The sequence below is a fragment of the Taurulus bubalis genome (assembly GCF_910589615.1).
Source record: "Taurulus bubalis genome assembly, chromosome: 2".
NCBI classification, from domain to species: domain Eukaryota; kingdom Metazoa; phylum Chordata; class Actinopteri; order Perciformes; family Cottidae; genus Taurulus; species Taurulus bubalis.
The window spans coordinates 36,583,529-36,611,516 of record NC_136590.1 but is presented as its reverse complement, the minus strand read 5'-3'; the positions used below and the strand labels follow the sequence as shown (position 1 = coordinate 36,611,516).

Below are 27,988 nucleotides of genomic sequence, written 5' to 3'. Positions count from 1 at the left end.
CCCGGCGTTTATTGCATCAGGGAGCGTTCATTAGGGCTTAGGGGTCCAACATTTTATGAAAACATGTCGAAAGATGGAGAAAAAAACGGGTGGAAGGAATATATATGGAACTCGAGGACGAGGGAGTTTCTGGGCAGGACGGCTAGCAGCTGGGGTAAGTACTGTCCAGCTACAGCAATGCAGCAAACACGGTCCCTCCACGGCTCTGACAGGTCTGTCACAGTCTCTTGAGCCTTATAAAGCTTCACTAGAGGCCTCCACGAATGAAAATGTGTAACTGTAATATTAAGTTCACCCTGATAGAAGTTGGTTGATTATTTTCTGCCAGCGTTTCGGTAATGAGTCGCTGTCCACTATAGTCTGGTGCTGAAATCTGAATGCGACATCGCTCCCATGGAAGCCGGTGGAAGAAAAAAAAGAAGAAAAAAAATCGTCTTTATTTATTAATTAATTTATGGCACTGCTTTCTCTGCGCAATGCGCTCAGCATAAGGGTGGAGGCCTATGGTCTTATTCTAAATTTGAATTAGCCAGATTACCGCAGCACTGCTGAGACAGGTTCCCACTCTGTCGCAAAGTGCATATCACCAGCTTCTCTCTTTGGAAGCAATGAGAGAGCTTTAGCTAGCTTTCACAATAATTCTGCTGCAGATGAGATTTATTTTCCCTGGGAGATGGGTTGCTGGAGTTAAGTATAAATAGGTTTGTAGGCCTGCAGCTTTATCTACTGAGTATTCAACATGATGTCATTCATTTTCAGGCATTTGCCCCCTGAGATTTTATGGAAGATCCAATCCCAGCCTCTATGTAACACAGGGGCATTGCCACATGCCCTCCTTTCTGCCCTACAGCCTGCAACTACTTCAAAGATTCATGAAATGATAGGGTGCATATGGCTATGTTCTAATGACATTGGAGCGCTTTAATCTGGGTAAAGCCGTGGGCCAAAAGCTATTTGTATCACCTCCAACCCGGCCCCTCCCAGTGAGTGTAAATCAGTGAGGGATTTAATCCTAATCTAATGACTTCATTGGTTGATGGGGGAGGTATCAATTCAGAGGGTAGGATATAGTAAAGTAAACCACTTTCAGGAATTTAGATTAATTTTGATCTTTACACTGGGGACAAAATCTCAGCGGCACTGAAGTTTTGTGTTTGGAATAATGCTGAAAGTGATTTTACTTGCAGTGGTATTGTGCTCATAATGTTTCATGAATGGACATTTTACTAATGCAAAGTTGAATCATTGACTGTAGCTTCCTCTGCTGGAATCCTAGTGCAGTTAATCCAGCTCAGTGCGTCCCAGGTGCTTTGAGGTCTGGTGGCCTTTTTAAGCTGTGCTCTCTAAGGCTTGTTAATTAGGCTATTTCTGTAGTCAGCCACTACATGCAGGTCTGCTAAACTTGGCATTTCACCTCAGCACTTTCCCATTCTCCTAACGATGCATACATTGTACATACCTACCCCTAGGTCCATTTGTTTGACTGCATGGCAGTCCATCCATCCATTTTATTTACCCACTTATGGCAATAGGCCCAGAAAAAAAGTCAGGTTGCCAGTCTCTTTAAAAAGCAAATGTGTTGTTCACACTTATAATTATGCAGTATAATGTATCGGCAGAGCCTTAGATCAAAGGCTTCTTTGAGGATGAAACACAGCACACTTGCTTGTGTGTTCTGCTTTGTGTAAAGAGCTGTAATGATATGGAAAAAGCCTTGATAAAACAGAACAGTCCTTCAATTTTGATGTTGTATTGCCACCAGCCGACACCAGGCACAATTGTTCAAACAACTACCCTATTTAAAATATAACTAATTAAGTGTTCAGCACCTCCCACTTCCAAAAACAACAAAAGGATGATATTGCAACACATGAAATAGCCTTAAAGGTCTCAGTAAGATTGTAGACCTTAAACAAATATATAATGATAATAAATAGATGTTTTAACATTAAAAGAACCACAGTGCATAGCTATTTTTTTCTTTCTCCAGAACACTTCATTTTCAGTTCAGATCTGTTTGATCTTCAATTTACAAAGCAAATGAACAGCTTGTCCTCCTAATTAATTCTGAAGAAAAGAGACACCTCCTGCCATTATTATTGAATAAAGAACGGAATGCTAAACCAACCCACCCTGGCCTTTTGTATGTTGCTTTCAACTGCCGTGTGCAAACAAAACCAGGGTGAAACGGAGATGCTCACTGTCCATCATCAGCATGGACCGAGTGGGCCGACTGTGAACCTAACACCCTCTTTGCCAGGGGGAAAGCCACCCTGCCCGCATGCTTGAACCCGTATGCACGTTATCACGTCCAGTCTCCCCTGGGTGGTGTCGTATTTGCGGTTTGCACCGCATCCCCTTTGGGGGTCAGAGAAAAACACTTTAACATTTTGTTTTGTCACATCTTGTCTCTGGTGCCTCTCTCGCTGTAATGCCTCTGGCTTGGTCCGGGGCCTGGAATGCTGACTCTTTATATATTTAATGACTCAGCTTGGATCTTCTCCATGCAACAGTCATGCTCACAGCCATCTTACTCAGCCATTCAATCATTTCACCTTGGCTTCCAATGACTCTAGTAACTAATGTATGAAAAACACACACGCAAGCTCTAAATCATCAAGATACCCCTCCGTAATTGCCCCCCGTGGAGCAGCTTCCCCTTGACATTTTGTTATGGATTCCTGTAAGCCTGGCTGTGTGGGGAGGCAGCTGCAGCGCCTGTCGACAGAGCGAGTGTACTTCACAGCACGGGCCTCAGGAGTTGATGCTCAAAATGAGGGATGTGTCATTGAAAAAGCTATTTATGTTGTTCTGCTCTCTGTGTATACAAGAAGAGGTGTCTGAGGTGGGAGCAAACAGTTGCTTAAAAAGCATTTGAACATTTAAGTAGGAAACATCACATCACAGAGAGGGTTCATTAATTAAATACAGCTGTGACAGAGTGGAACAATACGACACATTATTACATTTTCCATTTAAATGTTTTAGACAGTGCTGAAACAAGTCAGTTAATTGATTATGAGAAGATTATTAATAAGAATTCTCAGCCATTCATATTGAGCACTGAAATTGTAATGCCATTTCTTGTCAACCATTAATTAAGAAAAAAGAGGGAGATTAATTGAAAAGAAAAACAATCATCAGATGCAGTCTGTGTAACATTATCATGGTCTTCTTACACTGTAATTGAAATAGGTCTAGTCTATGATGGCCTGTAATCTTTTGACCCTGTGGCCCGGTCTCCAGGGGGTCCTTGTTCTCCCTCCTCCTGTATCCCCCTCTATCATCGTTTCTCCCCCCTAAACGCTATGAGTTTCAGAGACCAGCCTTTCAATCTTGGTTTAATGGATGCAAGAGTGTGAGGAAAGCAAACCTTAACATACTGTTTTGACCAAATAATTGATCAAATTTACTTCATTTTAGACCACGTTGTGCAGTTAGATTTTAAATGTCTAAAGGACGGTTGTTCATGTGTGAGTGAGAAAGAGAGAGGCAGATGGTTTAACAGTTTAATGAGGATTAACTGGCCTCCTGTGAACATCATTGGTCTGAAAGTGACCACACAGACACAACACTGCAGCAACATTTAATTAAAATGAACAGATTCCATTATCTACTCAGATTTAAGATGATTCCTACTTAAAAATGTGCATTACTGTAATCATGAAATGGACTGCACTTACTCAAAGTTGCGGATGTAGCTAATCTTCATGCATACATTAAAGAGATTTAGTTGTAATGCACCGCCACCAGCACAACATGGGTCTTGTGAGGCAGAAGTCTAGATACAAGGAGAACATTTGTGAAAATGTCAATGAATAATAAAACAGAGAAGGCTGTATATAGACATAGCTCATGCCTCTTTCAAGCAACATGTAAACCCAGGCAATATAACGTTAGTTTAGACTGTAATGTTCTACATAATCCCTTTGTTTGATCACATTTGATCATAAGAGAAAGATGTGTTGCTTGCAGTGCTTTTTTGGTGTTTGTGTGTGGTAATTTCAAAATGCTTGTTTGTATGATGTTTAGTGTAATTGTATCCTCAATAAATGATTGTTTCAGTACATTGCCAATTTGAGGTAAAAATGTAAGGATAAGCAACCTTGACTTTGTGAATTTGGCAGGGAAGCTATAGCCAAACAGGCTGAGTTAGATACTAATTTAAAAATATGAACACATTTATTTATAATATCAGTATGCCATCTGTCAAATAATACATATTTGCACATTTGATTTAATTTCATTTGTATAATTTAGCTTTTATACTATTCCTCCTGAATAAGATACACGTTTCAATGTACAGAAGGAATTAGGTCTATTGAGCTGAATAATTTATCTATGAAAATACTCCATTTCTCACTGATATTGCTCACATCTTAACCACCCTCTTCTCTCTTTGTCTGCAGGTCTTATTCTTCTCTTCTATTTAGTTTTCTACATCTTCCTTGCCGGCTTGTTTGCGCTCACCATGTATGTCATGCTGCAGACTTTGGACGACCACAAACCAACCTGGCAAGACCGGCTCTCCACACCAGGTGCAGTAGCTAATAATACAAATTGCGTTGATACAGGTCACAGCCCGTGGCGTGCTGTCATGAAACCCCGGCTGTCTCTCTTGTCACTCACAGGCATGGTGATTAGACCCAAAGCAGATGAGACCTATGAGATTGTCTATGATGCCGGGAAAACTGAGACCTGGGACATGTACGCTCAGGCCCTGGAAAAGTTCATGGGACGTAAGTCTGGCTCTCTGCTTCTCATACTGCTACGGATTATCCAACAATCTAGAATGAAGTGATTTGACCTAATACGATAGATGTGGGAAATTGCCTCGCACCAAGGTTTTACTTGAGTCATAAGCCCTTACAAACAAAATGAATATCCCCTCCCCCCTGCAGCCTACAACAACTCCATTCAGGCTGAGAAAAATAACGAATGCACTCCGGACCAGTACTTCATGCAGGAGGACAGTGGCGATGTGAAGAACAACCCAAAGCGCTCCTGTCAGTTCAACCGCACTATTCTGGAGGATTGCTCTGGAATCCATGATCGGCACTTTGGATACCAGGAGGGCAAGCCGTGCATCATCATCAAGCTGAATCGGGTATGAAAGAGAAAGAGGGAAGGAAGAAGGATGGTGTTGCTAGGAGACACGGAGTGACTGAGATAATAAAACTGGTTTGGAATAAGGAAACGAGTATCCCAGTAAAAATTAGAACATCAGTATGAAGATACCAGTCCATAGTTATTGTATTAATCGTCAATTGTAGGCATATTTTATATGAATTATTTTTCAATTCCTCTGTGTTTAAAGTCAAATGGGAATAGTGCTGGAGACATGCTGTGTCTTTGTCTCTGTCTCAGGTGATCGGGATGCTGCCAGGAAAGAATGGACAGACTCCGTTTGTCACCTGTGGTGCAAAGGTAATCCCTTTTTGTCTCTCACAATGAAAGGTGTAACATAACAATTTGGACTTCAGCCCATTCAGAGCTTTTGTGCCTCACTCTCATCTGCTGTTTCCATTCCCTTTAATGTCTGTGCTTGTGTTGTTTCAACTATCATATCTGTATTGCATGCCACTTTGTCACTTACACCACCTGTGTATGCGCCTCTTCTTTTTTCTTTTTGCCCCCCCCCATTGCATTTCATTAATTTGCTCACTCTCAGAAATACAGAGTTGGCAAAGATCAATGGGTAAGAATAGGAGAAAACCTGTGTTTTTAGACTTTAGATTGAGTTAAAACATGCATAGTAGTAGTGTAGATTTTAGATATATATCTATATCAAGATTGTGTTTTGCATTAAATACATTGCTGAAGTAGATAGTGGGCATATTGGGAAATTAGATTGAAAGAAAAGGGCTCACCTTCTCCTCTTCTATATAAATGCAGTGGCTGTAACTATGAAGTTGTTTCATCCCCTCAGAGAGAAGACTCTGACAAAATTGGAGAGATGCAATACTTCCCTCCAAATGGCACTTTCAACCTTATGTACTACCCTTTCTATGGCAAGAAAGCTCAGGTAAGATTTAGTCTGAATTCAAAATATTACTTAAATTAACAAATATTGCTGCTAATAACCGAGCAGCTATCACGTATCTCTAGACAGTTTCCTGTGTTAAAGATGTCCTGGGACCTGTTTTTGCAGGTGAACTACTCTCAGCCTTTGGTTGCCGTCAAGTTCCTTAACCTTACTGCCAATGAAGATGTCAACATCGAGTGCAGGATCAACGCCAACAACATTCCCATTGGAAAGGAAAGAGACAAGTTTGCCGGAAGAGTGTCTTTCAAGCTGAGGATCAACACTTTTCCTATTTGACCGTTTTCCTCTTCTTCATTCTCTGCAACATTGCCCATACACAGAAACAAATCTCAGTATTCACACCCTTTGTAGGATTTGTTTACAACCCCCCAAACATGTGGGGAAATTGTTTGTCCAGTTGTGTGATGAAATGGGGCAAGAATAAAAGGGTGGTAATTCTGTCATTATTTCTGTTTGTGCGCTTTGGGACACATTCTTCTCTGTAAATTAGTTTCAGGTGACGTCTATTTATACTGCATGAAAACTAGGGGATGTAAAGGATGTGAACATGTGTTTTCAAAGTTTGCAAGGATCAGCAACATTAACACTTTATTGCTGCTCCCCTCCTGCTGCCTCCTTATAGAGTACCCCTCTATAAATATACACAACACTTACAATACAAAATGTGTATACCTACAGTATTTATACGGTATCATAACCTTATATCAGTACTTCTATTTTGTTGCACTTAAAAGAATAATCCAACAAACTCGCATATATCTTGATGGATGGATGCAGAGATGACGCCATTTTGCATGTGTGTATTGTCTTTAGTGTGCTATGAGGGCAGGAGGCCCCTATGTCCCATCTCTCTGCTAAGTGTGAAATAAGGTTATGTTAAACCACTGACCACCAGGAGGGGCCACACTGTAATCTAACCTTACACATAGCAAGTGTGTATTTTGAGAACAATACTGTAAAATAGGCATCTCCGAAAAAAAAGGGAGTTACAGTTGAGGTCAACACCTTTTAAGAGTGTGTATGTTTGTGCATGTGTGTGCGCGTGCGTGCGTGTTTGCGTGTGTGCTCCATTCACAGGTCTCATTTCATACTGTAGGTCGGGAAGTTGCATGCAATGTGCAATATTCATTTAGTGGCATACATTATGAATGCCTGAGTCGGATGAGGCGACTTCCATTTAATGATCATTCTTTTTGGATCATTTGATATTCACACTGGTTGTTTGACCTAAGAGCAGCTTATGAAAAAGATGTGTTTCATATTTGGAGTCCAATTTCATATCAATATCACTGATGGATTATGAAAGGAGAGAGAAGTCATTCATACTTCAGACATCTTAGAACATCACATTAGTTTGACAAAAAAACAATCAGCTAGTGGCAAAACAGAACAGTAATGCTTCGCAGGCTTTCAACTAACCACCTGAATATCAAATGAAAATAGCAAAGCTGATCCTCCTGCTGCACGATGACATTACATTCCCTGTCACCGTCTATATCATTTTATTCCTAAAGCTGAACCAAGAGCTATTTTCTTGTGTCTCAATTTTGATTTTAATTTAAACACAAATAGTTACAGTATATATTTTTTCTTTCTTTCGTGTATTGCATCTATTTCAAATGTATTAGAAATAGATGCCATTGTCAATTTTTTTATTGATTTACACTGGAAGTGTGCTTTGAATTAATTAATGTGCAGTTTTAAAAGATGTAGAAAGTTTGTGTTTGCGCCCTCTTTCACTCGTACCCGTTATCATCCTCGGAAATATCAAAAGGTATAGTTTAAATATTATTTTAATGGTTACTAGAGTCTTGAATATGTGAGTTGGTAGTTTTGTTTTATTGTCCTGTAGGAAATTAATGAAACAAATTTACTTCCGTGAATATGTTTTCATCATAATTTGTTGTTATCTTGTGGTATTTCTCCACTGACGTATGAATCATCGTCCAGTGGCAAAACCCTCATGATAACAAGACAACGACCTGTTGAAAAAGCATAGATTAGGCCCAAGTTTGGTACTGTTTACATTAACGTGCATTTATTGTCCAGTACAAAAAAACTCTTATTAATGTTGGCTCGAGAAATCTGTGGAGTCTTTTAAACTTGCATCACTTTGGCACGGCTACAAACATTGTACCAATGCGATGGTGATCCTGCCAAGCAACAGCAAATGTGGAACACAAGCATCTGTTCACTAATATTTAGGTCTGGCTCGACTCCACCACTTAATTTCTCTCAGAGTAATGTGTTTCTCTCGCAAATATCTCACAGTGGTCCAAAAAGGACCTCCTATCTGATCCAGATTTGACAAAGAAAGACAATTAGATCTGATGTGATTATCTGATCTATATCTGCATTATTGATAATGAAGGATGAGCTCCAACAGTCATTAGAGGCTCTTTCTTTTTTTTTTTTTTGCTTTTTGTGATCATCCCCTGAGCAGTTCATGCATTTCTCCTCTAGCATTCCTGCAACACTTACTTAATGTATCTGTAATCTCTTAATCTGGTCAGATAATCCTGAGCAGGCACGCTCAAGTTTTTTACCCTACTTTGTCGCTCCTCCTCCTTGTGTCAAACGCCTTCAAAATGTATGGCTCTTTTTCTTTTTATGCATTCAATTCTATTTTACCCCAATCATTCTTAAATTGATCAAATCCTATTAAATCCAATCCTGGCAAATAAAATGTTCTGCTTCATCACCAAATTGGCCATATTTTCATGTTTTACTCATGTGCATGTGGAGATTAGTTCTTCAACCAAAGATCCTCATGACAGTTTCAATTTGATTTATTTGTGCTACACTGACACATCCTCAGTAGAGATACTGTAGGATCCGAGTGGAGGGCTAAGCACCCTGTGTTAATAAAAGGCCTCCTCTTATATATTAATAATAATAATACGCACAAAAGGAAAGCGTTACACTACAACATAACAGTGCCTCCTGGTGGACAGACAATGTTGTTCCCCGGTGTCACAGAATGTTATTTCCTGTTATCTCCATTTATCTCTTGTTTTTTTCTGTGATAATTTGGAGATGTCCTCAAAAAGCAATACATTTATTTCTTGTGGGGCTGTATGTATTTATTAGAAAGGCTGTAACTAAGTCTGTGTATCATCAAGAGCAAGGAAGACAGAAAGTAAAGATATATGCAGTCAGGCAATTTTGCCAGCGTGCATTATCATGATGGAATATAAAAAGTGTTTTATTTATAAAAGAGTATTTTTATTGTTATTTTGTTGTAAAGTGCTGAGAATGTATAAACTTGGATTGTATCATGTCATGGGAGCTACCCATGTGTTCTGCATTCCATTCAACAAATGGCAAAATGTTAGCAGCTTGGTTGGAAAAGTTTTGTTTTTTTTCTTTTATGTAGAAACTTTTCGTCTAAGAATTTTTTTTTAGCCCATTAAAGATTGCAATGAAAGTTCTCTGAAGACCAGGTTTATGTTTCAGCATTAAGACACAGTGTTGATAGTGAACACATCAGAAAGAGTTTTCAGAGAACGTTCAAGTGTAAAACCTTCATGAACCTTTTAGAACAAAACTACAACACAGTCCAATGCAAATGCCAGAGAGAGTTAACTATTCATGTTTCAAATAAAGCATAACTTCAACAAACCTACATTCCCCTGCCTAACCGCTCGTCGTATATCGTTGTATTGCCTGAGACTGCAGTGTAAGGATAGTTCAGAAAATAAATCCATGACATTTTGTTGAGATACTCTCGCCCCAAAAGGATGATGATTCTATTCTGGATCTTCTTATTTTTTTTGCTCTTACTGTATGTATATTTTTGCTCATGTTTACTGCAAACCAAGATAGAGAAATAAACAAATAAATGTCATTTAAGGGAAATCAGGCTCACACTCAATTCTTGCCTCTCAGTCATCTTTGGTGTCATTATAGGATGGGAGAAGTGATGTTTCATTCATGGGCATATCCTTGATGAATTTAAGTAAATTATAGTGCACGTGTAAGAGTTTGTAAACAGATTTTTATATAGCTTTGCAGTTGTTAAACCGGGCCTCCATATTCTCGGTGAGTAATTGATATACAAATGGTGATTTTGTGGGTGTATTCCTATCATTACAGAATGTGATTTTAAAACATATAACAGATAAACATTACCAACTGCATGTGAAGAAGTAACAATGTTGATGTTAGTATATATATTTAAAACCCTAGAACACTAACATTAAAAATAGTCACACTATCACTAACGTCAGGTATATTTCACCCAATATAATGTACCTGATAAAATATACTTCTAATCAAAATATATTAAAATACAACAATACAAGGCAAATTGAAGTACTCTTCCTTTATTTTACCCTAGAACTTCTAAGAAACCAAAAACAGGTATCATGGGGGCACCCTGAAAAAAGGCTCAAAATCAGGTGAAAAATTAGGGAATCGTCAATAAAATATGATAAAAAAATATTAATATGAACAGGGATCGGAGCAGAGAGACAAGCCTACCTTTAATAACGTCTGTGAGCAGCATGAAGCTACACAAAGACCTACGCAACTCAGATAAAAGTGTAAAAGGTGGTGGGGCGGATGAAACTAAAATACAAATGAAATCCAATAAACAAACTGTCAAAGCTTACACGGGTCATGCAGTCCCCAGTTAGTGGCATACAAACACAATGTAGGCCACATGCCACACATGATGATTAGAGATAGCAATGTTAGCTTGACCGGGTCTCAGAAGTTTTCCTCTTTCTTGCCCTCAATAGTTAGTAGTTGTTGTTTTTTTTTTGGGGGGGGGGTTCTAACTAATAGCGGTAATTGTTTGTATGGACACAGAAGTAGAGGTAAAATGCTGCCCACCATTTTGTTGGAGCATTGACTAGACCTTACATATTGCACCTTGAAAGTGGATCTTTCACATTCACCATAATCCTCACAGTCTACAGCACCAGTGTACTGCAATAAAGAGTTGAGGTAATGTTCATATGTGTGCGAGTCTCTGCACTTTATTTTCACAAGAGTATTAAGAGGAAATTAATACGTAGTGGAAATGCCACCAGCAACATGTCATCCTTTCGACACACATTGCAGGTTAAAGGTCACACATTTAAGTTTTGGTTGGATTCTATTACATCAAATAGTGATCGAGCCAAGCTCAGAAGTGTGTGAATTCTGTTTCAGTTAGTATTATTTTTTCCTTTGGGGGCTGCTTTGCTTTAGTTTACCGCCAACTGCTTGACAGGATTATAGCTGAAATGTTCTTCCGCTTGCTCACTGACCTTCAACCAGCTCCTGTCTCCTGTTCAGTCCAAGTCTTCAGGCTCTATTCTTATCTCTCCTTTCTTCACCGTCTCCTCAGAATGAGAGAGCACCGTCCAGCAAAGGGGAGAGAGTCAGGATTACGAGGCATTAGAGGTATTTGTAGGTTTAAAATAGTCTGATCAAGAGTAGTGCTGGTGATTGATGCTCACACATGCTATTCTCTCTTACACACATTCTACATATAAAAATGCTGAATAATCTGCTTTTGATATTCAGGACTTGTTACAATATTTAAGCCACAACAAACAAAGAGATACAATAGGGGAAACAGCATTTGTATTGGGGTTAAAAAAAAAAAAATCCACAAAATGTGTCCAGGTATAGTGTCACACAGAGCCGATTATGTCCACCATGATGGTAGTAAGTAAAGATGAGTCTGTAGCAGAGCACAGGAACCTCTGCTGGATGGTGGATAACATTACACAGTTCAGTTATTGATATTTAAATGTCAAAGTTATCACATTACTCGACCAGACTACGTTAAAAAATAGGCATCTGGATTCTTTCATTTTTATTTAGTAATTCTGAACATGATAGAAACATTTACAATATATAACAGATAAATGTGTTTCCCACACTGACAACACAGATGCTATGAAGCACCATTTAGTCCTTTGTTCAGCACATTGTTGATTGTTTTTGTGTAATACCTCTTTAATCGGGAAAGATTGGTCCCAGATTTAAAGGCTACAAGGCCTCGAGACCAAGCCAGTTTTGGAGATAGCATAGTAAATCACCAAGCATTAGCTAGCACATTTTCATTAGAATTTTAAATGTAAAAAACATAAACATGAACTGTACAATCTGATGCAATCCATTAAAAAATATCAAAATCACCTCCCCTGTGACACATGCTGAAAACATTATAAGCTTAACAAATGCTGGATTTATTGCAGTGGTGTTGCAAAGCGTTGTTTTAGGTCTGTGGTGCCCATGTTATTATGTGCACCTGCTTAAATAATTGACATTCTGTGTTTAGCCAGCCTGAATGCATCAGCTGTCTTTAAAATGCTTCTAAGGCGAGAAGCTGAGTCATAAAATGTAATAAAGAATGTCCACAGGCTGGAAGCAAACTGACTTTTAGTATCAGTTGATTGTTGACGCAGTACTTTGGTTGGGGGGTGGGGGTGTTTAGCTGGAAAAGGTTTTGCTGGACGTTTATATGTGAGGCCCAGGAAACCACGAGGACAGTGCAAATATGGTCAAGTCTGATAGCCCCTTTTTTCTATGGCAAGTCCAGCATGTTATTTTCATCAAGGGCTTTCTGCGTCCTGTCATAAACCTCCTGAATGGCCTGAACCACTCTGTTCAGCACCATTTTCAGCTCTTCCTGACTCTGCACACACACCAGCCTGAAGAAGAAACCTCGATCTGGCATGGCGATAAAGGCCAGCTCGGCGGCCCTGCGGACGAACCAGGTGTGGTGGTTGGCGAGGGTGCTCTGGTAGGCCTCTCGACACAGCTCTGAGGGGCTCCTTAGCCGGCCGGCCGCTGGCGTCTCAGCCAGCTTCTCCAGGAAGAGCTTCAGCCAAAGCAGAGCGCGATGCAGACGCAGAAGAGTCCTGCATCCAGAGTCCGTCTGGTGGTGGAAGTCCACCAGTCCTCGGTTCAGCTCCACCCAGATCATGGAGCGTACAGAGTGATAAGCGCCAGTGTGCTGCGAGGTCTTCTGATTGTTCGTTGTCCCAGTCTCTGTGCTCACACTGTTTATTGAGTGTATATCTGGGCCCAGCTCTGCTTCAGGGTTCCTTTCTGATAACAGGGCCAGTTGACGGATTATAGAAGTCTTGCTTTCTATCTCGTTAGATATCAGTCCCACCATGGGGCCCAGCGCTTCCATAAACCTGGAGTAGAACAAGATGAATCATCTTACAGAGTCCAACATGTCATCAACCATAAATTACTTCATTCTTTCTATTGGCTGTAAAATAATCTACCTCCCCTGCTTTATCTGATGATCTTACCTCACAAGCTCATCCCAGCTGGACAGATATGGCTGCATCAGCACGTCCGAGGTGTAGGCTGGTGTAGCCAGCAGGTGGGAGAACAGGAGTGACACCTGGAAGGTCTGACCAGGGCATCCCTCCATGACCTGGGGACCCTCAGCCCCATTGGCCTCACTGCTGTTGTACAGCTGGTGAAGCTGACAGTGGGGGGAAGGGCAGTATGTGAGTGTGAGAGCGATTGACAGGGGACAAAGAACGAGAGAAAGCGGAAGTGATTCACTGCATTCAAATTAGCCATCTGCTTCACAAAACCAGCAGCATGGAGGAAATGTAACGAAGTGAATAAGTGAATAAATGCTTTATAATCTGTGTGTTCTCTTACCGTGTTCACCTGATTATATCCTTTTAAACAAGAATCCCAGTGGTAATCCAAACCTCCCTCTGCAGCGAGACATTATAAAGGGAAACAAGAAAAGCTCACACTGTTAGTGTTTGATTGCAGAGTCTTTTTTTGTCTGATAATACTGCAACTCTGTTTCAAACACAAGGACATTTGTTACGTAACATGTGCATTTAACACTTCAAATTTAAATATGTATATGTTCACATTTCCATATTAATTACAGTATAATATTATAGTATTGTAGTTAATGTGAACCTGCATTAATAGATGTTTTGTTGGCCACGGAAACAAGTTTTGAACACAATGTTGTCAAATCCTTTTCACATAATATTGCTAATTAATTTATGCATCCAGAAGTTACAGAGTATCATTATTAAATCATTTGGAGTCATGTTTCTGGTCGCCAAATGAATGTAAGTCAAACATTTACTCTTTTTTAGCTCTAAATATCTGGTTGTTTTTGTACATATCTTAGAGAAGGCAGGTGGTAACAAGTGGCTTAATTAAACTATGAAACATCATCACACTAACTAGTCCATCCTCATAGCCTTGTTGTGTATACTTGCGTAAAAGTAGAAGTAGCTTTTTACTTTTGTCAATTGCATTCACGCAACAAAAATTCACCACTCAGCTGCTAGCTTGACAGCTGCGAGTGCTACCAATAGCCATTTTTACTGTTTACTTTCATTAGGATAAGTTTACCTATAATGCTAATTTAGGGGGAATGGCTTTGGAGGCAGCCTTGAAGGGACGGGCTGTCAGTTTTGCCTACTTGGCAGTTTACTTGCCAGATTTAGCAACTTTTAGAACTGTAAGCTACTTTTTATTGGAAAGAGGTTGGCAACACTGGGCTTGTTTTTTTCAGTGTTTTTAAATAGCTTACACTTTCTGGTTTTTCTATCGTTTCCTACCCAAGCGTTTAAGATCATACAGCACACAGACAAGTAGATAGACAGAGTAGATAGACAGATAGAAATACAAGGCAGCAGGCCATGATGCTGAGTTTTAATCCTGTTGAGCTCATACCAGCCTGTGACAAAGAAACCCCTGTGATTTTAATTGTCTCAAACACTGACTTCAGCTCACATCATGTGCACAAGACCAGTTGCTGGGATCAATTCTTGACCCTATCATAATCTTTAATGACATGCACCCGACCTCCTTACAACCAAAAGCCATAAAATATGCCAGTGCTACATGAGTCATGAACAGAAATGCCGGTAAACATCAGTCTCCAAATTGACCCTGGAAGACTTTCATGAACGACGAGCTTCCTGTCAGATAACTTGGCGAGTCAGTCTCACTGAGCTCCCAAACTCTCTCAGTTCAGATTCAACACATTCTTATAAACATATGCGTTTCTAACTTGTCGGTGACCTACTGTAGATGTTGCCAAAAATGGCAACAGGGAAGTTTGCCACCGCAAACTAAGAACTGTGTCTAAATATAAAGTTTCCTAACTGTGAGTTACTGTGAGGATGCAGAGCTGGCTGTTCATGCTCCCAACTGAACTTTCCTTTCAGCTCAGTTTGCACTCTCAAATCTCATTCAAGTCTCTCAAATCTTTGAATCGAATCCAAGCAAGAGAAAAAGATCACATGATCCCATTGAACATTGTTACACTGCTTACCAGATTTCTGTTCCCACGTGAAACAATATTATGTTTTATATATATATGTAGACATTTGGATTGAAAAGGATAGGAACTATTCAAGTTATTTATTTTCTTATATTAAAAAATACTTTATAATTGTCATACTATAGTTTTTAAGCCAAGCTAAGATACAGTTCCATATTTTTGTGTACTTATTCCCACAATAAGATACGAAGAGTTTGAGGCTATTTTGCATTATAAACATTTAGATGTCTTTATATCTTGAGAATGTTCATCATGAATAAAAAGTAATTATTTGGGTAATAGTTTATCTGCTGTGACTTAACGAGTCATTGTATCGTCTCACACTCAAAAAACATGTCAAATCACATATAGAAAAACATATGTTATGTTATTAAATGTTTAAGCATTGAGGGAGTGAGCAATACATGGTGTGACCCTCATGCTTGATTCTGCAGCCCCCACACCATGTGACACATTCCTGACAAGGAGCGTATGCATTTCAAACAAGGGAAGGATTGTCCAGATTAATAGCACAAGATAGAAACCACACATACAAATTTACACAGACACACAAACACACACAAACAGAGAGAGAAATACTCACGGATCCACAGGGAGCCGAGGAACAGCAGCAGGACTAAGATAGCAGCAGCAGCCTTGCTCTTAATACCCATACTGAAGTCCAGTTTGGGGTCTGCCAGTCCCTCTCGGTTCCCTCTCTTTGTCCCTGTATTCTAACTCCTCTGTGTGAGTCCTCATGAGTCCATGTCCCCTTGCACTGGCTGTCACCACAATTACTCCTTGCTGGACCCCTGACTCCAACCACCCCCCCTCCCCCATCCTCTGAAATCTTTCATACTCCTCCCCAAAACCTTAAATAAAAAAAGTTCTCTCAACCATTGTACCTCACAGAGGTAATGTTTAACTCTATTGTACGACAGCTGTTTTCTCTCGTCTCCTCACTGTGACAACTCAGCCTGCTGAAGCTCTTCTTGTTTTGGTTTTCCTTTGGCTTTCTTTGATTCACGTCTTTCCTCTTTCCTGCCTTTGTTTCCGACTGATTTGGAAGCTGCCTGTCTCTTGTTGTGTTGCTCAATCTGAGAGTCCAGAGATCAGCCACTGGCTGATAATGCAGAGCCAATGCTTGTCCGCCAGTAACCCCCTTCCTCCAGATTCATCTTCAATATAAGCGCCGTATTCCTGGTCAGTTCGAATAAACACTTGCTCCCTCTCCTCACCTCCCACCACTACCACCCTCCCTCCTACCTCCTCCCTCCTCCTCTCCCTCTCTCTCCCTCTCTCTCTCTCTCTCTCTCTCTCTCTCTCTCTCTCTCTTGCTCTATAACTCATTCACACACACCAACCATTAGAAGCACCACCGCAACTACCACACATTACAACTGTGTTGACACACATTTCAGTGAGTATCTCAGGACACTCTCTCAATGTATACAAATGTATTTTCCCCACTCTTATATCTTTATGGCAACAGTAAACAAGAGTAAACCTCTGTATTAAACAATTAAAAACAGATTGTGTTGTCACACAATCTGCTTTTGGTGGCTGACGAAATTGATACCAAATCCACGTTTGTCAATGAATAACAAAGTCAAACCAATCTTGTTCTAGCTGAGGCTGCAGAATGAACAAAGATGTCCATTGATGCTAATCTAATTCAAGATATGACAAAGACATCTGCAGTTCTACAAAACATAGTGGGAGCCTATTTTGGAAAAACTATTCTAATTTCCTTTCCCCTTGTCACCGTATCTTTTACAAAATTTGATTAATATTCAACATCCTTTTTAATTGCTTATTATTTAGCGATTACATCTGATTGTTGAAGTCTAAATTCCGAAACCTGTCAGTAAAACTGTAAAGTGCATTAAGGGTGTTTCCATGATTATCACCTCTGATAGTGATAATCATCAGAAACCCACTGATTGGTCACCATCACGCTTTCTGTCTCTGCTGTGGGGGAAGTTGAACAGACATTGAACTCCACACTCAAGCCAGACCACATGTGTGCTCCTGAAGAGGGACTTAACAATGGTATTTTGTAGTGGAGGAGCGGGAAAACATTGAAAGCCGGGGCATTAATTACTTGGCTGGGAGGCGCTGGTCATGGGGCTTTTACTATATGCAACCAATGAATGATCCCACCTGAAATAGGCAGCAACTGACAAGGGAAGACTGTGAATCCCTCTGAAAAGATGTGACTGTTAACCATTTAACTCTGCATGGCTAGTAATCTCAGATTAAATGCTCTGGTAATAGTCATTTAAAAAAAGATATTGTCCTTCAAAAATGTCGGTTAAAAAAAAAAAGAAGCAGAAAGCTGTCTATACTTGACATGGTGAACAGGTGCAAAGTACAAAGTAGGTGCAAAGCACTTAGTAGACTAAGCACTTCACACTGTTTTACTTAATTTATGTATGGGGGTTCAGTAAAGAAGAAAAGAGGTGTTTTGTCACTGTCAGGTAAAATCACACTGGATTTTCCGTCAGCTTCTGCACAAAAGTTAGATCGACGCATGTTGCAAGTCAAAACAATGAATCACTTTATTTCCCTAGGCTTCATCATTTCATCAAATTTAAGTAGCCTATATGCAGAGCTGGATGATTGAACATAATGGCAACAGTGCAGACGTTCAAAATCAGATGGGGAAAAGAAAACATGATTGTTAATGATTTTTGTGGATGTGAGCTAATGGCTTGTGGGTTGAGGTACACCCGAGAACTTTCATTTGCGACAAGCTTTCAACATGTTATGCCAATTACAAAACAGGATGATATTGTAAAAATGAATGATTCATTTTACCGATAGGAGTTTACTGTTATTGTAGCTCTACCATGGATGCACAGCAGGCACTGTTAAAAATTTTTTTGTCATTGCATTATTCAAATACAGCTCTTGGTGTAACCACATTTACGTACAATGTTTGTAAACCACATGCTCACTGGATGCAACTATATTTATAAAAACAGCATATCTGTCTGACATTTTGCACAGGGAGGCCTTCTGGTCAGTTACTTTAAAGAACTTTTGAATATAATTGGTTGGAATTGAGAGAAAAATGATTGGCTTCAGCTGTACAGAAGATGTAAATATCCATGTACCATATGTTGATAGGTTCCTTCATCTTAAAATGTAATTTAATTTGCCCATGTTTGTCTGAACCTAAACTGCATATCATGTTGCTTTGCTCTGTGAGTAAAGGCTGTGTCTCTGTGTCTTTGAGGCCGGACACATCCGGCCCTTCTTCTGTCTCTGATCTCTGAACTGAACTGAGTGCGAGACATAATCTGCCTTCTGGAGGCTCCAGTTACTTTAAAGAAGTTCATCTCTGTTTCCCCAACTTTATATTTAGAAGTGCATCACATACTGTGCAACTCACATGGCACATTCCAAAAATCAGTCTGTGTGTTGCTCTGTGTCGCTGCAGAGTGGCACTACTTCCTATTACTCACAGCAAACTTAGTCCCTGGAATTAAAATGTCATGATTTTCTGTCTGGTTTGTTCTTTTTAGAGTAACCTTTGCAGCAAGATCTACTTATGTTGCTTCCGTTCTCCAACTCATCCTAAAGCAGCTCCAAGTCTCTGTCTCGATAGAGTTTTATGAGCATTGTTCGCCTCCAGCCCACTGAACCCTGTGGTCTGCAGATATACTCTGTCACTACTGGAGTCCTGTCATTGAAGCGGCAAGGCTCTACGGAGTATGTATTAATACTCCAGACACATAACAGGGAGAGAGCAGGCCTGCACACCTTGCTGCACCCACGGGTGTATGTATCTCCCAGTTTTTTTATTGTTGTTTTCTTTGCTCTCTCCGACACACAGATCCATGTATTCTGCTATTGGGGATTTTCCTATGGAAAGAAACAATCATGGTAATCCTATAATGTATGACACATATCAAACTAGGATGGATATATATATATATATATATATATATATATATATATATATATATATATATATATATATATATGTGTGTGTGTGTGTGTGTGTGTGTGTATGTATATATATATATATATACATACACACACACATATATACACACATATATATACTTGAAGTCCTGGTTTAGTGCTTCCCAGCTGCTGTGAAATCTGAGCCATGGATAGCAACAGCCGGGGTGGGTGAGTCAGGGCGTTTGGTTGAGGGATTTAGGGCTCTTCCTCTCCGTTTTTACTCGCTCTCTGTCTCTCTCTCAAACTTAATATTTAGATATAGTGCAGTGTCGTGCAGTGTCGTGGTCTTGGATCGTGATGGCAACATGCAGGATTTGGATATTCTTTGGAGTCGTAACTGTTCTCGGGACTTTAATGGTTCAGGGTAAGTGGCACAGTGTCAAACCTTTTGGCACATCCTCATCGACTGGCCGGCTGCCTTTTTAACGCAAAACACCTGATGATTGACAGAAGATAAGTGTGTAGAGAGACAACCCGCTCTAAAACGCTTACTACATTGGTTGGCATGCCAGAGAAAACTTGCCATACTTAAAACCATTGGAAAACTTCTACACACGTACTGTTGTAAATCAGTACATTTGTGTAGATTATACAGACCTTTTTCACTATTTGGTAATTTTCCTTCTGTTGATGGCATATCTAGACGCATTAAACAGTTAATCTATAACCTATAATACTTTACATACTGCTATAGAGTAGACATAAACAGTTGTTGTATTGACATCCGTGCATGACACCATACACCTAATTTGTAGACTTGCATGACTTTGTAAAACATTTAGCATACAAGGCAAATCGGATATAAAAAAATATGTTTGGGATTTATCTCTTCTCGTATACAGTAAGTGTGCTGTCCACAGGGATCCTCGGTTCCATAACCTGTCCCATGAATAAGTATTACTTTGAGTATCGTCAATGCAGTTATAGGATGAGCACAAAAAAAGTATCAAGTAAGCCAGAGCGTTGTCTGTGCTTTGTCGTGAGAGCAGCAGAGTGTGTAAAGCTGTTCTGCTTGACTCAGATGACGGTATGCAACAGGAAGGTAACAAAGGCTGCAGTAGAAGCAGAAGTGAGACCCTCGATGTGACGGAAGTTTGAAAACATACGATCCTATGAATCCATTTGGCCACTCAAGAGGGAAAAGGTATGACAAGTTGCTTTCGACAGCTGTGGACAAGTCTCCTGTCCGTCTTCTTGGCAGAGGTCACTGGGGTAGTTTAAACATTCCTCAGTGACGAGATAGACCCTGAAATGTAGACTGGAAAGCATTCATTAGGATGCTGGAAATAGGATGAAGGATGTCCAGAAGGAACAATGCAGACCCTGTCCTAGACAAGGTGTTTACACCCGTACTGATAGATACTTTGTCGTTGAAAATTGACAATATCCCTGTCAGATGAGGCCATTTGATCTCTATACACTTAGAGCAGCAGCTGTACTTACAATCTTGTGATGAATTAGCTCCATCAAGATGCAATATGAGTTCCGATATTAGGAATGAACTCTTCTCCTCCTTCAGTCCTCATTGAGTTGTGATGAGCAGAAAGGATGCTTAATGCAAGATGGATGAACTCTTTTTTCTTCTTGCCCGATCACATTTTATTCTCTTTGCTTCTTTTCTTCAAAATGGTTGCATGAATAGGAGTGTGGATTGGACAATGTCACACGGTCAACGAGGGAGAGCTTGGCTTGCCTTTGCTCTAGTCAAACAGTGAAGTTGTAATGTTTACCTGCGTGGCCATGTTGTCCTGACCTGTTGAGGTAACCATTGCAATGCTAACTTCCAGGAATGGCCTTCAAAAATATGTCATTTCCAATCCGTGTGAGTTGGCTGACTGAACTGTATTTACATCACATAGTGTGTTTCTTATTGGAGAGTGCAACCTTGTTTCCTTAAAAAAAAAAAAAGACTAAAATGTCAGCATTGTAAATGTGCAGCCATCCATTTCCAGCATGTTCTACTATAATATACTGTTTTTATAGATGAAAACACAAATCATTGGAGTGCTATTCTACTGTATTATTATATATGTATTGTAGCAACACTAGAGCAGATACAAGCAGGCTGTCATATGGTCAATGTATACGTACCTGCCACATTACATCTGAGCATTGCACTGATCTTTCATAGTTTATTGTAATAGGGAAGTCTGTCAACTTTCTGCTTACATTTCAAAGGCCATTATAAGATCTTTATAATATTTTCCTATTAGGGAGTGCTGTTAGATATGTTTTTTTCTGTGTTGAAAGTGGAGGAAGTGTGGATCTGTTTCCACATTCAAATGGATATTGGCCTCGGTGCTGCTGGATTTTTATGAAATACACAGGAATTATTATCCGTTATATTTACCAATATTTAATCATTAACAACATGTCAAATCCTTGGAAAGTGAGAAATCTCTCCAGTGTCATCACACCGCCCACTACACAGATTGTCCCACGGGAGAGTTACGATTATAGCTCAAAACTATGTGGCATGTTTGTGCCTGATTGGACCAGGCAGATCTGGGAAGAAATCGATCACGGTGGATGACATCTTTACTGCTTTGTAGTATGTGTTGCATGTTTGCTTAAAGATGGAATTGATGATTATTGTAGATGACCCGGGTGTGACTTAAAAGTGTCCTAGTTTAGAGTTTCCCAGCTGCTGTGTAATCTGAGCTGTGGATAGTGACAGCTGGGAGGGAAGAGCCAATGTGTCGGAAATAACCTCTGCCTTAGTCTCTCTTCAAGTTTATACTGAAATATAGTGTAGCGGAGGACGGAAAGGTCGCATTGTTGCCTTTAAGGGCCGCTTTGAGCATGTTTACTAGTCTCTAGACCAGTGGTTCTCAAATGGGGGTATGTATACTCCTGGGGGTTCGTGAGATTTAAAAAATATATATTTACAATTAGCATTCATTTAAAAATCCTTTAGAAAATGTTATTTAATAAATATTCAATAAAATAAAAATGTAAGTTCATGAACTGAATTGTATATATTCTATATTCAATCAGACCGTGATGGCACATTGCTGTTTATTTAATCTTCTTTTCAACCAAAAATGTTTTGCACTGAAAAACTATTTCATAGGTACAAAAGGGTTGAGAACCACTGCTCTAGACTCTTCATATACATGACATCACATGATGTTGAGTCGGCTTAAAACGTTCATGCCCATTATTTTATTTTACTTTTACATGGCATACGTACAGGTGCTTCGAAGAACATACAATTCTGAACGGTTTTATTTTGCATCTGCACTTCACTTTCTCCACTGGGTCAAGAGCCTTTTTCTTTAAAAAATAGACTATTCAATCAACTATGGACACGATTGGAAGTTAATGACAATATTTATGATCTCATGGTGTCAGTGTTAATATTTGAGATTCCGGATATTGTGGCAACTCAGGGGACATGGAGGCAAGAATCAGAATGAAACAGGAGACACAGAGGCAGTGGGTACGAAACCAAAAGTGTCCTTTAATAAATAGGTTGGGGGAAGGAGATGGGGTCAAATTGAATTAAAGATTCCCCCAGTTCGGGGTCTTTGGCCTTCAGCCTTTTGTCCAATGCAAGGCAGTTCCTCTGTCCTGTGTGGGCAGATCAGAGGAGAGCGGTGAGTCTGCTTGATTACCTCTGGTTTGATGCAGCTTGTCTCCCGTGGTTGAGGTGGCTTGTCTTCTGCCCAGCCTGTCTGCTGCTGCGTCCCAGCTCGGTGAACATACGTTGCTCTAATCACCTTATGGGCTGCAGGTGTGTCCACTGCCATGTGCCTGGTGGCTTCAGACCTGGATAGTAGACTAGACTCCCTCTATCGCCTCCCCTAACCTGACCCCTGCCCCCTGTGCTGGGTCTGCTCAGCTTTTCCCCCTGGTTTGCCAAAATATGCACATAAACTGACCCTAACTTAGTGTACCTGCTTTTTAGACTGATCACTATTTAAGATGTTTCTCCTCACTCCATATCTCATCTTTGTTTTCATGCAGTGCAGTGTAACGAGGAGTCCAAGCTCATCGCCGACTTGTTCAAAGTCTACAGCAAGAATATCCGCCCAGTGGTTCATCCCGAAGACAAGCTGGAGATTCTGATCAAGCTGACCCTCACTAACCTCATCTCCCTGGTGAGAGCTCACTCTTGTTGCAACAAAGCCTGGCTGCAACATCTCCAAACAGCAAATGTACACAACTCTAAGAAAGGAGTTCACCATCATTCCCACAGGGCAATAAGCACTTTGGCCAGAACACAATAATGGCCGTTAGGTCACTTATGTAGTAACTTAGCAGGGCATGATCTACAATCTACAGCTCAAATATTTACACTGATTGTTCCCCTGTACCACAGAATGAAAAGGAGGAGACTCTTACGACTAATGTGTGGATTGAGATTGTGAGTTTTCCCTCTCTTCCTGTTCTTGTAATGTTTGTACAAATCCTGGCAAAACATTTGGGAGTACGGTTCATTTTGCATCGCGGAATCTGTCCTGCTCCATTATTCAGCCCTCAGTTGTGTCTCATTTTTAATGTCACTGGTGACCTTTCTCTCAAATGTCATCTACAGCAATGGAGTGATTATCGCCTTGCCTGGAACGAATCTCTCTATTATGGCATTTCGACTATTCGTGTTCCGTACAACACTGTTTGGCTCCCTGACATTGTCCTGGAGAACAAGTAAGGCATTTACAGAGGAGTGACATTGTACATTTTTACCTTGCCTGTAGTGATATCATACATATTCTAGTCTGGTGTCAGCTTTTTCTGTTATTTTTCCTCAATCTCTGCAGCATCGATGGCAAGTTTGATGTGGCTTACTACGCCAATGTGTTGATCAGCAGTAATGGTTGGATGTACTGGCTGCCTCCTGCTATCTATCGCAGCACTTGTGCCATTGAGATCAGCTACTTCCCATTTGATTATCAAAACTGCACGCTAGCATTCAGGTGAGGAACAGTTATATCATTCCAATATGTATGCTATATACAGTATAATTGCTGATTTGTCAGTTGGTTTTATTTCGTACATGGAGCCTGCATGGGTTAAATAAATAGCAAAACCCATTGGTGGGCAACAAATGTGCTCATAGAACTTTGGGTTAGATCCCGGGTAAGAAACATTTTCTGTTCTGGTCTATCCTTACTGCCACGACCCCTAGATCCCAGACGTACAGTGCCAATGAAGTGGACCTCATCTTGGCTGTCGGAGATACAGGCGAAACTATTGAGTGGGTCGACATCGACCCTGAGGCTTTCACAGGTACAGTGAAAGCCTCTGCATTCAATACATTAATTTTCAAAGCACACACTAATTTCCAAAGCACACAATTCCTCTCCAGTTTACTATGTTTTCACCCCTCAGAGAATGGCGAGTGGGCCATCGTCCATCGTCCAGGCAGGAAGATGATCAACACACGGTATACCCCGGATGACCTAGAGTATCAGGAGATCTTGTTCAATCTGGTCATCCAAAGGAAGCCCCTCTTCTACGTCATCAACATCATCCTGCCCTGCTCCCTCATCTCCTCGTTGGTGGTGCTGGCCTACTTCCTACCTGCACAAGGTCAGTAAAGCCGTTGTCTAATTCCCTACAGCTGTTAGATTATTATTGTTTCAGATGGGGCGAGATTACAAGAATGTTCTTAAATACCAAGTGTCATAAGATTTGTACTTTATAATTAAAAGGTTTTTTCTTATAAGTAATAAAACAGAGTAAGTATAGTCAGTAAATATTGTCAGAAAAAGTCTGAAAAGAACACTGGTACGTCTTATTTATGTTCAGAGTAATGTTTTATCCCTATCCCTCTGGCATGATTTGCTACTATAATAAAGTGCTTGAGCACAGAGAATGTTCTGGATGTATTGGATCCCAAAGCTGGTATGTTTTATTTTTATTTGCTGTGTTCCTCTGTCTCCTAAGTCTCTGTTGTCTCCTCCGCAGCCGGAGGACAAAAGTTGACCGTGTCCATCTCTGTCTTGCTGGCTCAGACTGTCTTCCTCTTTCTTATTGGCCAGAAGATCCCTGAGACATCTCTCTCGGTCCCGCTCATCGGCAAGTGAGTCTGTGTGTGTTTTCTGCTGACCTCTGCTGGGCTTTTTTCCCTTCCTTTATTCCATACAGTTTGAGTCTCCAACACAGATATTCTCTTTGTCTCCCTCAGGTACCTGATCTTTGTAATGTCTGTCACTACTCTCATTGCCACTAATCAAATTGTGGTGCTGAACTTCTCCCTGCGTAGCCCCAGCACTCATACCATGTCAAATACCATCAAACATGTAAGTATATTCTCTGCAGAATTGAGTCAAATGTGTCTATTGAAGAGTTATTTTGTGTGAACTAACTTCTGGTATCTTCTTTGCCTCCGGCAGGTGTTCCTGGAAATGGTACCTCGCTTCCTGGGCATGCCCCCACTGGTGGATGACAGTGAGGCGACAACCCAGGTGAACGGCGTGAGGGAGCGGCGGCGCAGCTCCTTTGGCCTCATGCAGAGAGCAGAGGAATATGTACTGAAACAACCTCGCAGTGAAATGATGTTTGACAAACAAAGAGAGAGGCATGGTCTCACACGATCGATTGGTAAGATGTCTATTTCTAAACCTATGAGCCATTTCTAAAATCTTACCAGCCATCAAGTCCCAGTCTGATTTCTGAACACAGTGTTTTTGTCATATATGATACAAATGTTGTTGCTGTGTAGTTTGTATCCCATGTATTCATATCCTTATATGAGCCATTGATTTGTTTGATACAAACGTATTGTTTTTGTTACATTTTTGCCTCATCACCATCAAAGATGCTTGTGTCTGGCTTGGGTAAAGTTGTGCCATACTATTGTCTGACTGTCAGTGCCTCCTTCCCTCCTAGTGGATAATATGGATGTCAGCAGCACAGCTAACCTGTATAAGAGTTTGGCCCAAGCTGCACCCGAGATCAAGCAATGTGTGGATGCCTGCAACTACATTGCTGAGAGTACGAGACAACAAAATACCATTGGATCTGTGAGTGTCACTTTGAACTTTTAGCCAACATCAATGCGATTTAAATTCTTTTTTTATTTTTTATATGTCTATTGATTTTATGTTTACCTATATATACTTGTTTTAGGCTAGCTGTTATCTTAGTTCTTTAATCAATATTCACTTGATTTCCAAATACAGGAAATTGAAAGCTGGGTACTGATTGGGAAGATGATCGACAAGGTGTGTTTCTGGGCTGCCATTCTCCTCTTCATCATCGGCACAGTGTGGATCTTCTTAACAGGACACTTCAACCGGGCGCCTGAATTTCCGTTTCCGGGGCAGACCAAAAAATTTGTTCCGAGTTAAAACAAAAGAAGAAAACAAAAAATACCCTTTTGCTATGATGAAACCTTTCCAAGGGTCACTGTGCCTCATGCTGTGCGATCTTGCTCACTGAGTCCCAGGCTCAGAATCAGGGTTGAGTTAGCAGGCTTTAATAACAGAGATTTAACAACAAATCTGTCTGTGTTCATGTTCACAGCTCAGACTTACCTTTGTGAACATTTGTCAGGCAGCTGAGGGTTTCATTCAAACCTTCAACTTAGTTAGAACCAAGTTCTTAATTTTAGTTGGTGGAACAGGTCTAGTTAGAAATAGTGATATTTTAAAATCATAATCACCATCATCATTACCGAATACAATTAATATTTGTTTTGTGTTATAAAAGACTTGGTTTAAGCAAGTTCAGACTTCAGGTCAGAGGTGTGTTTAAAACAAAGTGCTGAAGGTGTTTCATCACCATGCTGAGGAAGTTATTTCTGTCGAAGCAAATAATGTTTCATACCAAAACTATGACAGCATTATGTACTGTATTGCATAGATCCATAAGCACTGTGTAGAACTGGATTCATAAATAGCAATACAGAAGGTTCGTTAACTGATTAACTGTTTTTATTTACCCGTGATGTGTGGACATTTTCAATCTTTTATGGTCTTTTAAGAATCATCCATGTATCACACTGAAAAAAAGTATCTGATAAAGTCTGGAGAACTTTCCCTGAATGTACTATGTCTTATACGTGGAGAACCTGTACATGCAACTTGAGCCAGCTAACTATGAATCAAAGCCTTATTCTTGTTACTATGACTTATTTATTAGAAAGTATTTTTAGGAGTAGATGGCTTGGAGGCACATTGTCTTGATTCATTGTGCCATGTTTTTTTTTTAAATAAACATTGCATTTTGTGCATTGTGACTTGCTTAATCAATTTATTGCAAAGTGTAAGCTGTATAAACTGCCTTACATTTAGAATTAGAAAAAAAAGTACTCTAATCTTGAATTGTATGTCAAAGTAGTAGTGCAAAGTGTATGCAGTACTTCATAGGCTACATCGGATTGGGCCATATGCAGCTCAGAAAAGAGAGGAAATGATAACAAGCAGCCACAGCAGCATTGTGGGTAATATGCTGTGTGTATGTCTGCTGCTGTTCTTCAGGGATGTTGCAATTTATGTATGCTGAGCTAAAAGTCTAACTATAATGTAAAACTTAAAAAAAAGTGTAATCGAGTTGTATTATTCTTGTCATGTATGTATCAACTGGATGCTTAACAAACATAAGGTTAAGCATCTTACCATCTTAAAATCTTGACTTATTGTTTAAATCAGCATGCTTGGTGTCTGTGAAGTGACAATTATGTCTAAACCACCAGTTAGACTTTTGGTGTGAGTGTGTTTGAACACTCCCATGTGGTGTGAACGTGAATTACA

General features: G+C 40.1%; 3 protein-coding genes across 3 annotated transcripts; 2 read left to right on the top strand and 1 right to left on the bottom strand.

Moving 5' to 3' along the window:
- Positions 1 to 63: 63 nt before the first annotated feature.
- Positions 64 to 6,450, top strand: atp1b2b (ATPase Na+/K+ transporting subunit beta 2b; the record flags this gene model as incomplete). The annotated part of the gene is made up of 8 exons (XM_079214416.1): positions 64 to 154; positions 4,410 to 4,538; positions 4,632 to 4,739; positions 4,902 to 5,107; positions 5,368 to 5,427; positions 5,672 to 5,698; positions 5,930 to 6,025; positions 6,152 to 6,450. 8 exons carry the CDS (start codon positions 64 to 66, stop codon positions 6,320 to 6,322), a joined length of 888 nt encoding a protein of 295 aa, XP_079070542.1. The 3' UTR covers positions 6,323 to 6,450.
- A 5,407-nt stretch (positions 6,451 to 11,857) lies between these two features.
- On the bottom strand, positions 11,858 to 16,035 carry gltpd2b (glycolipid transfer protein domain containing 2b). The gene is made up of 4 exons (XM_079235348.1): positions 15,916 to 16,035; positions 13,673 to 13,731; positions 13,309 to 13,487; positions 11,858 to 13,188 (listed from the first exon to the last, which is right to left on the bottom strand). The coding sequence occupies exons 1-4, from the start codon at positions 15,983 to 15,985 to the stop codon at positions 12,570 to 12,572; spliced, it is 927 nt and encodes a 308-aa protein (XP_079091474.1). The 5' UTR covers positions 15,986 to 16,035; the 3' UTR covers positions 11,858 to 12,569.
- A 3,506-nt stretch (positions 16,036 to 19,541) lies between these two features.
- Positions 19,542 to 27,474, top strand: chrne (cholinergic receptor, nicotinic, epsilon). The gene is made up of 12 exons (XM_079236259.1): positions 19,542 to 19,650; positions 23,256 to 23,389; positions 23,611 to 23,655; positions 23,827 to 23,936; positions 24,050 to 24,205; positions 24,418 to 24,518; positions 24,621 to 24,821; positions 25,200 to 25,314; positions 25,420 to 25,534; positions 25,628 to 25,835; positions 26,124 to 26,257; positions 26,417 to 27,474. Exons 1-12 carry the CDS (start codon positions 19,584 to 19,586, stop codon positions 26,582 to 26,584), a joined length of 1,554 nt encoding a protein of 517 aa, XP_079092385.1. The 5' UTR covers positions 19,542 to 19,583; the 3' UTR covers positions 26,585 to 27,474.
- Positions 27,475 to 27,988: the final 514 nt, after the last annotated feature.

Coding starts and splice junctions, on each gene's coding strand:
- gltpd2b (XM_079235348.1), bottom strand. CDS start 15,985: ATGGGTATTAAGAGCAAGGCTGCTGCTGCTATCTTAGTCCTGCTGCTG. Junction 13,488..13,672: donor GATATAATCAGGTGAACACG/GTAAGAGAACAC, acceptor CCCCACTGTCAG/CTTCACCAGCTGTACAACAG. Junction 13,189..13,308: donor AGCTGGGATGAGCTTGTGAG/GTAAGATCATCA, acceptor GTTCTACTCCAG/GTTTATGGAAGCGCTGGGCC.
- chrne (XM_079236259.1), top strand. CDS start 19,584: ATGGCAACATGCAGGATTTGGATATTCTTTGGAGTCGTAACTGTTCTC. Junction 23,390..23,610: donor TCACTAACCTCATCTCCCTG/GTGAGAGCTCAC, acceptor CCTGTACCACAG/AATGAAAAGGAGGAGACTCT. Junction 25,535..25,627: donor TGTCAAATACCATCAAACAT/GTAAGTATATTC, acceptor TGCCTCCGGCAG/GTGTTCCTGGAAATGGTACC.